Source organism: Solanum stenotomum, chromosome 12 (genome assembly GCF_019186545.1).
Source record: "Solanum stenotomum isolate F172 chromosome 12, ASM1918654v1, whole genome shotgun sequence".
Taxonomy (NCBI): domain Eukaryota; kingdom Viridiplantae; phylum Streptophyta; class Magnoliopsida; order Solanales; family Solanaceae; genus Solanum; species Solanum stenotomum.
Window position 1 is genome coordinate 6,172,921 of NC_064293.1, and position 10,703 is coordinate 6,183,623.

At 33.8% G+C, this 10,703-nt stretch overlaps 2 protein-coding genes across 2 annotated transcripts; both read left to right on the forward strand.

Moving 5' to 3' along the window:
* Nucleotides 1-5,399: 5,399 nt before the first annotated feature.
* LOC125847015 (NAC domain-containing protein 2-like) lies at nucleotides 5,400-5,918 on the forward strand. The gene has a single exon (XM_049526725.1). It carries the CDS (start codon nucleotides 5,400-5,402, stop codon nucleotides 5,916-5,918), a length of 519 nt encoding a protein of 172 aa, XP_049382682.1.
* A 701-nt stretch (nucleotides 5,919-6,619) lies between these two features.
* LOC125847017 (uncharacterized) lies at nucleotides 6,620-7,323 on the forward strand. The gene is made up of 2 exons (XM_049526726.1): nucleotides 6,620-7,059; nucleotides 7,164-7,323. The coding sequence occupies exons 1-2, from the start codon at nucleotides 6,620-6,622 to the stop codon at nucleotides 7,321-7,323; spliced, it is 600 nt and encodes a 199-aa protein (XP_049382683.1).
* Nucleotides 7,324-10,703: the final 3,380 nt, after the last annotated feature.

Below are 10,703 nucleotides of genomic sequence, written 5' to 3' on the forward strand. Positions count from 1 at the left end.
TATACACTCCATGATCCAATGCATAAATTTTGCAAGAAATCCTATATCACTCATCAACTTCTCTAAGCCCCATTCCAATGTGTCATAGGCCTTTCTTAGATGCACCTTTAAAACACATCTAGGTAATATATATTTTCTGTTATAGCTCTTGAATATTTCATGACTTACCATGATGTTATCAACTATACTTCTATCCTCTATAAAGGCTGATTGAGCTTTATCAGACAAGAAATCACCAGCTTCTGTCTTTTAGTTAAGACCTTAGCTATGATTTTATGTAAAGTGATGCAACAAGCAATAGGTCTATAATCCCTAACCTTTGTTGGAGCTTTAAATTTAGGAATTAAAGTTACTTTTGTAACATTAATAGCAGGGTGAAGCCTACCAGTATGAAATAAATGTTGTACAACAGAAATAACATCTTTTTCGACTAGTTCCCAGTTCTTTGTAAAAGACTCAATGGGGAATCCATCCACTCCTAAGGCGTTGTCCTTGGGAATGCACTTAATGGCCTCCAATATCTCTTCAGTAGTTACTCCCTTAATGTGATCTCTTTGTTCCAAGACAGAGAGTCATGGTCCATCTCTAACCACCCCAATATTTAAACATTTTAGTTCAAAAGCTTTTGTTCCCATCAACCCTTGAAAGACAAATGTAAAATCAGCTTCAGTATGTAGTGGTTATGTCAGCTTTATTCCAGATTCAGTGTATATGGAGGTAATAGTGTTATGACTAGTCTTTATCTTCCACTTGGAATGGAAATATTTAGAGTTTGAAATCCCAAGTTCGATCCAATTTTGCCTTATCTTTTGCCTAAGTGTAGCCTCTTCAATATTGCTCCATTTCTCCATCTCAATGATTGTTTGTTTCTCTTGTTCAATGATACCCATATCTTGGTTACTTATCTGAAGTTGTCCTTGGATGATCTTTAGGTTTTCCCTTAGTGCCTGCAACCTTTGCTTATAAGAAGCCATGTCCTTGCTTTGTTGTTTAAACTTCTTGAGTTTCTTCCACACCTGTTTCATTGTACTCTTCTCCTCACTATCACCCAAAGCAATCCTAAGTCTATAAGCAAATTTAGGATGCTCCATCATATTTGTGAAAGTCCTAAATGGCCTAGGATGGAAACAGTTATACTAGTTACATTTGATTAGAAAGGGAGAATGGCTTGATACTAAAGGATTTAAATACTCTGCTTATACATGCCCAAATTATTGCAGACAATGCATATTATTAAATTTTCGATCAATCTTGTTGTAAGCTCTATTATTCCCTGCATGTTTGTTGCACCAGGTAAAGTGCCAGCCCGTTGCCTTTATTGGTGTTAGCTGTAGATGATCAATAGCATTTTGAAACCCCTACACCTCTTGTTGTGTAATAGGAGACCCCAGTCTATCATCAGAGCTCAAAACACTTTTAAATTCCCCACACATAACCCCAAGGAAGTTGATACTGCAATGTTAATTGCATAAGGTTGTGCCATAAAATCTCTTTCTTCTGTAATTCATTCCTAGCATAGACAACAATATAATAAATGCTCAGTTGGAGCCCTGGTTCTTCAACTAGGCAATGGATAAATTGTTTCTGAATATCAAGTATCTGCACCTTCAATGATGATTTCCACATAAGATAAATTCTACCATTTGTATCATCCTTGTAATTATTATTAACACTAGACCATCCATATGCTATTTTGTTACTAATTGGTGCAACTCTCTTCTCCTTTACCCTAGTTTCGAGGAATCCCACCATGTCTATTCTATGTTTATTCAGAAAGAGTTTAAGCTCTTTGGTTTATGGCCTTGATTAAGGCACCAATGTTCCAACATTAGATATGACTTTGTCTTTGGTAATTAGTGATTTTTGATTGCAAACTCTTTCAAACTTTATTTTTCAAGAAATACTTGAATACAAGAGAACTAGGACCTAATATCTCTTCGATTAGTATTAAAACATAGCAATAATTTATGAATATGAGTTTAATAAGTTGGTAAAATACAATCTCATCACCCGACGCAGCCTGCAACCTACATATTGTTAGGTTGAGCTTGATGAATTATGGTCTGCCAAAATAATGGTGGCCCATTAAATTTCGAAGCTTGTGTGGGCTAGCCCATATGAATTAGGTTGGTCCATATTGACAGCTCTAATACTATTTATATAATATTGATACATTAGCTATACATATGATCATTTTACTATTTTTTAATTACATGTACCGTCATATAAAAATCCCTTATTAAAGCATCAAATTTTACAACACTAAAATAGGTAGCACTTTTAGAACATGAAAATTTGAATTTTTTATATTATCATCATGAAGACTCAAACTTTGTTATTACCCCATATTTTTCTACTTCTACTATATTAGAAAATGTTTGTTTCAACATGCCTGCTTCATGTCTTTAAATTCAAATCTGAGGGTGTCTTTGTCTTTTTAGTGCTTCAATATAGGTTACGTGTCTTGTAAAGGTGCATTGATGGACGTATCATATAGCTTCTGGTTCCAACTTTTTCACCGCTCTCTACTCAATGCTCACCAAAAATCTTGTCTTTTGTCTCACCATTCATCCCTAGATAAGCCTCCTTCAGTTTGTTTCTTTGTTTTCCCAAAACTTAATGATTGTTTTTCCCTTGTAGTTGTAATTGTTAATCTTCCGTAAATATGATGAAACTTGGTTCGAGTGTCTTAACTATGCAATTATCAGTTTTATCTTTTGTTGATAAAATTTGTCTAGGTGACTTCATATTTTCTTCTTTAGATTTGGGTTTGCTATTTATATTCAACTTTGCATCGTTATAGCTTCAATTTTTGTTTTGTTATTTTGTGTTTTTGTTGTTCCCTTTTGGATTTTCAGAATGTTGTTTCCTCGGTTATGCTTTTATCGCATGCAGTAATTAATTTGGTCTTGTTTCATCATAATTCTTTTGAACTTTCTCTGTTCTTATGTGTTCTTGATGTAATTTAACGGAAGAAAATTTTACTAAACATTTGATTCCAGCTTAATCGGCTTTCTGAGTTTGTTAATTTTAGTCTTTCATTGTTGTGGGCCTAACTTGAAGTTTTTTCACCTCATTACATTGACGTTTGAAATTATTCAATTTTTGTTTTGATATTTTATATTTTTATTCATCCATATTGCATTTGAAAGCTTTTTGGTCATACACAATAACTAATTTGGTCTTTTTCATCATATTCACTTATAAGATTACATTGGTTATGTTTTAATATTGTTATCGATTGTTTTAAAGTTTGAAATCATGCGAAAATTTAAAATTATAAAACTATCAATGGTATAAATCAAAACTAATGGAGAAAAGTCAACAAAAACAATTTGAGCTACTAGTGGAATATACTTCCTCTAGTTCATATTAAGTGAATTGTTGAATCTTTTTTCATGATTCAAAATAATTGAATGTTCAAAGTTCAAGAGAATTATTGATTTTTTTTCGTATTTAACTTTTTTTTAATTAATATTTTAAACTATTTTACATTTACTAAAAGAATTTTTAGAAATAATCAAAAAAATAATAGTGGATAATAATATTTAATTTTATCTTTAAAAATAATTTCTTGAGAGTGTGTTATACCTAATAATTCACTTAATATAGATCGAAAATATAAAGCTAAAATGTTAATTATTAGGTTAATCAAAATTTAAGGCTAAAACATAAAGAAGATATGGGGGCTATTTCTGTTTTTTCGTTTAAAAAAATATTGAGTTTAAAAAACGCAGATAATGGGGATCTGAACCTCAGACTTGCAAGTTGTAAATGCGCACACTTACCACCAGACTACTAATCTTTGTTGTCATTAAGGGTGTTCAATTTATTATATATCCAGATATTAGATAATATTTTACCTATATACACATTATAATTTCCCTATGAAGGGTGTTCGGCTGACCACCCTTACTTGGCTGTAGCTCCGCCCCTGTGTGCATGTAATACATGCAAGGGCGGACCTACGTGGAGCTAAGGGGGTTTACCCGAACCCCCTTCGTAAAAAAATTACACTGTATGTAAAGGTAAACTTCTGATTTTAAGTCTATATATAGAAAAATGAACCCCCTCAACAACTGAAGAGGAGTGTGGCTCAGTGGCTAAGGGGTTCATTGTTTACCTAAACATTCTGAGTTCAATTCTCGGGCGTCACCACTCACCCTGTATAAGAAGTAACTCTATTCCTTCACATGACTTTGGCCAGCACCTTCATATTGGAAACAGACCTCCAGTTCATAAAGAATCTGAAACCATCAATGGAAGTTCAAAAACTAACTAAAAGACGTAAACTTTATGAAATAAAATTTACCATTGAATAGCATAAACTATATTTTGTATTCTAAGAATTTTTCTAGTACAATATCAAACAGTTCCTCAATGTTTTATATAATTATTCTACCCAGAAACAGAAACCCAATTCACTAAATGTCAGAAATAATCCAAAGTCAACAATTTCAACTCAAAAACCAACTAAAAGACACTAGGGTTAGGATGAATGTGTTAATTTGTTCAGTTTTATTAAATTCTTATTTGTGCATACTCAAAATTAAAATATATAAATATCAGTTGAAGTTAAAATTAAAAAATACGTTTATGTATTATGTCATAAAATAATGCTCCATTTCCGAACTAGATACCATTTATCTTGAAAATCATTTTTTTCTGGTTAGACAGAGATCATGATTCATGTTGGCACACATTATATATATATATGGCAACCTTAAACGATTTATATAGAAAAATAGAAAATTAAAAAAAGATTTATATACGAAACTTTTTTTAATAATAAATCAACCTTATATCACCTATAAACTTTTCTTTATTTGATTAAGATAATAATTTACTAGAATTAAAAAATAAATCACGATTAAACTTTCATGGAAATTTCGGTGTTAGATTAAACTTCAATTCCCAATTGGAATCAACTTATAAGTTCCCTCACTTATCATATAATTATCGATCATTTATTTATACATCAAATTATCATTTTATTATATATGGAAAGTTTTTGCATTAAGTTTGTATTAGGGTGATTTTTAGTAACTAATTTTGAAATATAAGCAATGTTTTTGCATTTACATTTCCCAATTCTTCTTAAATTTGGTTTCAGTTTTTCAATAACTTTACCGCAATAACACAAACAAACTTATATATAAACCAAAGACTACTCATCATTCTATACATTTTTCTAAAAGACAACATAGAGTTTTTTTCTACTCTCTTCAACCATTATGACGATCACCCATGATTATCCAGATTCAAAATTAGGAGTCAGGTTTTGACCCACTGATGAACAACTTATTCGCTATCTATTCAAATCTGTTGCTTCTAATAATTACGTTTGCAATGATATTCAATTTGAAAATATTTATGGGAATAAGAAGTCATGGGAGTTAATGGAAGACTCATCAGATACTAAATATTTCTTTACTCAATTAAAGAAGTTAAAACCACACCATACAAATTTTAATCGAAAGTTGATTGGCGGAGGAAGTTGGAAAGGGAAGGTCAAAGGAAGATCAGTAGGGGCAAAGAAAGTTGGGATCAAAAGAACATATACCTATGAACAAAATAAAAAGGATGGTAAGGATGAAGTTCATGATGTTTCTTGGATTATGAAAGAGTATAGTCTTGACGACAAGGTAATAAAGTCGTTAAGAAATAGAGGTATAATAAAGCACGAGGATATTATTTTATGCTACATTAGGAGTAAAGTTGAAGATAAAGAATCAGGAAATCATATGCCTACAACAACTGCCGGTGAAAACGATGATGATACACAACCCCAGGGGCTTAATAAATCTAGATATGGGGATCAACTTCCTCAACAGATGGTGAAGCCAATGCAAAATATTGAATCAAGATATATTGGATGTGATGATGAATGGTATGACAACACAACCCCAGTGGCTTAATGAATCTGGATATGGTAATCAACTTCAACATATGGTGAAGCCAATGTAAAATATTGAATCAGGATATATTGGATGTGATGATGAGATGATGAAAGATATAACAACACAACCATAGTGGCCTATCTGGACTGAGGAATCTGGATATGGTATGGTGTTGACAATATTGGTTTCCATAGTGACACATTTTCACAGTTGAAGAAAGATCAAGGAGAAAAGATGAACAAGAAGACATCTTTGTTTCCTGTGTTACAAATAAAGTCATCTGGGCACGTTTTCAAGTCAACCTCAAGTCAAAAAGAGCATGGGCTACAACACATGGCCCACACAAAGAATGGGCCACAACATACTGATCCAGATTGATCCTTTTAAAAAATCTGCCTAGGATACTATTTTTCTTCTCTATATGTGTACATAGAATAGAATAATCTAGAAGTAGAATTAGAATATTCCTTCACTATGCTTTTTATACAAGTAAAAAAATAACAAGATGACAAGTGTCGTAGTCAGGTACAAAATAGCATAGCAAATTTCTATACAACAGAATGTACAGTGTCCTCAACAATCATCAAGAAATAAAAAATATTCTGCAACTCCTTTTTCATTTTTACATGGTATCAGAGCCATGTTTAATACACTGCTCTACAATCTTCTTCTTTCTACTCTTTCTTTATTTTCTTTGTTCTTCTTGTTTCTGTTTCACCATGGGTGATGCAACTCCAACAACAACTGTGGCTGGTGGAGGTTCACAAGCTTTAAATGACTATGTTATGGTTTCATTTCATGCTTACTATCTTCATCCTTCATATGCTCCAGGGATGGTCCTAGTGAGCGCACCTTTTGATTGTAAAGGATTTGAAGGATGGAGAAGAGCTATGTTAATAGCTCTATTAGCTAAAAACAAAATTGGTTTCATTGATGGAAATCTCCCCAAACCTGCATCTGCTCCTCTGCTCAATGCATGGACTAGATGTAATGACACGATCCTTTCATGGCTCTTAAACTCTCTGTCAAAAGATATTGCAGAGAGTGTTCTGTATTCTCACAGTGATCAGTACCTTTGGGAAGATCTGGAGGCAAGATATGGACAGACCAATGGCCAAACTCTTCTAACTACAAAAGAAATTATCAGGTTTAGTTCAAGGTAATCTCAGTGTCACTACTTACTTTACTAAGTTGAAATGTGTTTGGATTGAACTGGATGCTATGAGTACTTTTTTTCTGTGCTTGTGTGTTCAATTGTGGTAGAAAGGATAAAACTAACAAGGCACAAGAAGATGAGTGGTTATTGCAATTTTTGATGGGTTTGAATGACTCTTACTTGGGAGTGAGAAGGAACATTTTCATGAATAATCCACTCCCTTCAATAGGACATGCTTATTCTTTTGTTATACAGGATGAGAAATAAGCAAAAATTCAACACACCACTCCTTATCTAATGGATTTGCTTCTTTCATAGCAACTGGCAAAATTTCAACAGAAAACCACCATACCAGGGAAGAAAGGGACCACGTGATGGCAAGAATAATATTGCTAATAAAGAAGTATCTTGTGCTTATTGCAAGAAAGTTGGACATACCATTGACCATTGTTACAAGTTGCATGGTTTTTCCCTTTGATTTTAAATTTACCAAGCAGAGACAACCATATCAGGGTGCTCCCAGAGGTAATGTTATTGTTTCATCTGAAGCACTTGAGGGAAAAGGAACACTAACACAAATTATGCAACTTCTACAACAAGTTAAGTTTGAACAAAGCTCTACATCACCTTTAGATGGTTCACTAAATACAAATTTTGCTGGTATACAATTCTCGAAAACCTATATAAGTTCTGTTACACATATTGATGAAAATAGTAAGATTTTGGATAGTAGGGGAATAGAACATATGAGCTATAATGAATCTATGTTTATCAATTTGAAAGTTCTTCTCTTTCCCTTGATGGTTAATTTGCCTAACTCATACAGGGTTAGGGTGACTCATGTAGGTTCAGTTATACTCTTGCCTAATTTGGTTTTGTCTAGAGTCTTGTTTATACCCTCTTTTAAATTCAATTTATTGTCTGTCTTTCAACTCTGTCAACAATTCAAATGTATCCTTGCATTCAGCCCTTCTGTTTCTCTTTTGCAGGGTCCTTCAGTGAAGAGCCCTCTGGGAGTTGGTGAAACACAGAAAGAATTATACATTTTCCAGTCAAGACCCTTGAGTTGCAGTTTTCACCCTCCAGTTCTATAGCACCCCGCTATTTGAAGAAGCTAGAATTAGAAAGAACCATTTTTGAAAAGAAAGAAAATCTAAAATTTGGCAAGTTATGTTAAGTATGAGTTTTGGATCAACTTCAAATGACCATAACTCTCAGAACAGAATGAGTTAGGTGGGCTATAAGGTGTCAAATGAAAGGTCTTTGAATTATCTTTCCAACTCCACCAAGTTTACTAGTTTTCGAGTTCGTATGAGTGAGATATGCCCGTTTGAAGTTGGGCTGTCGAATAAGGAAAGTCACTAGGATTTTAGAAGGGTAATTTGTCTTTTCATTACCCAATTAATTAAATCCATTTTTAGTAATTTATTTGGGGTCTAAACTGAATTGGTTCAGTTTACACACTCAAATTCACGCTAGGGTTTTTAGACAAAGATCTCAAGAGGAGAAAGGAGAAGAAAAGGTCAAGATTTATCAAGTTCTTGCGATTTTGGTTGTGGAGTTCGCCAATGATTCGATCCTAAGAGGTATGTGAGACTTTCATAGCGTTGGGTTCGTTCACCCACGCGTCAATCAAGTTTACTTCACTGAAATTCGTTCTAAAAAGTTGAAAGTTGATGATTTTGAATTATGTTCTTGAATATTGGCTTTCTTTCTTGAGTTAAGTGGGGATTGTTGAGTTCTTGAGGAAATCATGTTGATTTTAAAGTTGTTTATGAATAGATTCTTGTGTACATATACTTGGTATCTAAATCTAAACAGAATTTGAGAAAAAGAATCGATTTTAGGCAAATTGGGGTTACAAAACAAAGAAGGAAAAAGTCAGGTGAATTTGGCATCCCAATCCGCGTCGCGGACTTGCCCTACCATTTTGCAGAAGATTTCTTCCCGCCATGGAGAGGTTACGGACCCCTCTGCCTCAAAATTTATTTCCCGACCAAATAATAAAATGCATCTTAGATGAGTCCACGATTTAGACTCATATAGGGCTTTATTTGGATAGATTTTGTGTCCTCAAATGCTTGTTTTACGCCAATAACTGATATAAAACCCTTGTTTTCTAGGTGTTTGGATTGAAGAAAAAATCATGGACACTAACTTCCAAAAAGGAACGAAGCGAGCTGAAAGAACGAAGAAATGAAAGCCTGGTGATCGCCGAGTCCCTTTGGCGAGTCGTCGAATGACCATTACCTCACCTAAAGTTTAAGAGTGCCAATCCCTAAAGGAGAAAGTCAATTTGGCGACAGAAAGGAGCAGTCAACGTGTCGTCGAGTGGTTCCGCGATGCAATGTTGGATCACCCAAAGTTACAGAACTTGAAGACGCTGAAGGCTAAAGCAGAAAGGCGATGAACTTGGCCAAAGGGTGGATCGCCGAGTTGATCGACAATCCCAACTTACTGTGCCAAATGGTCCTTCGCAGCATATTTTTGTCAACTATAAATACATTTTCAAACATTAGTCTTAGCACCTTTTATCATAATCTTAGAATCAATTTTTAGAATTTGAGATTTGAACTCTTGTGTATTGAGACAAAAACTTTACCTTACCTTTGAAGAATTGAAGTTTTCCATTTTTGAGAAATTGGAAGTGGGTCTGTGAGATTCTTCAACTTGGACCTTTGTAAAGACGAAATTAATCTTACCCAGTTGATGAAAACACAATTCGATAACGATTTCTATCCTTTTATGATGTCTAGCTAAAATCCCAATTCTTGGGGTGTGATTATGTGATTATGGGTTGAATTAGGTTGTGGGTATTGCTAATTGTTAGTTTAAATACTGTTTAGAAGTGATTTCATACAGTAATTGTTGTTTAATTTAAAGGGTTGTAGTTGCAAATGCAATTCTATCTTAGTTCTTTTGTCTTGCTCGAAAGAGTGATTTTAAAACCAAGATTACTGAATTTATGGTCTGTGGGTATTGGGTTGTCATGGGTTCGACTCGAGAGATTGAATTTTAAGCCCTTTTCCACACATTCAGCTCGAGAGAGTGAATGGACCAAAGCGATGGTTGTTCTTAGTTGCATGCTTGTTGGTGTTCGAGAGAAACCAATTTGATTCGGGGTAAATTGTTCAAGAGAAAATTTATCCCCACTAAAGTCTAGCTTCGTCACTAATTTACAGATATGTACTAATAGTTGCAATCACCCATTTGTCTATATTAGCCTATAATCCAATCACATCCTAAGAACCCATCTCATTATTTGGAAATTCGTATTATTTGCTATTGTTGTAGTTGATAATTAAAACCAAACCCCATTTATTTGACACTTGTGTCACCCCTTAATTTGAATCATGTTTTTATTCGTAAATATCTATTCCTATGATTGACTTGAACACATTCGTACTTTACTCTTGAATCTTAAACACGTACCACTCCCTGTGGGATTCGACCCCAACTCATTTAGTTGGGTTATTATATTGACTAACGATCGTTGACACTTTGAATTGGATGAAGTGTCCTGATATGTGAAATCAAAATGGCGCCGCTGTCGGAGAGTGGTGTTGGTTAAGATTCTTTAGTTAAGTTGAATTTTGTTCTTGTTACTTATAGTTGAATCTACTTACTTTTAGTTTTGGTTTTCGTGT

What these genes read in the sequence shown, in the direction of transcription:
- LOC125847017 (XM_049526726.1), top strand. Translation starts at nt 6,620, where the DNA reads ATGGGTGATGCAACTCCAACAACAACTGTGGCTGGTGGAGGTTCACAA. An exon ending in ATTATCAGGTTTAGTTCAAG is followed by an intron (nt 7,060 to 7,163) that starts GTAATCTCAGTG and finishes CAATTGTGGTAG; the next exon opens with AAAGGATAAAACTAACAAGG.
- LOC125847015 (XM_049526725.1), top strand. Translation starts at nt 5,400, where the DNA reads ATGGAAGACTCATCAGATACTAAATATTTCTTTACTCAATTAAAGAAG.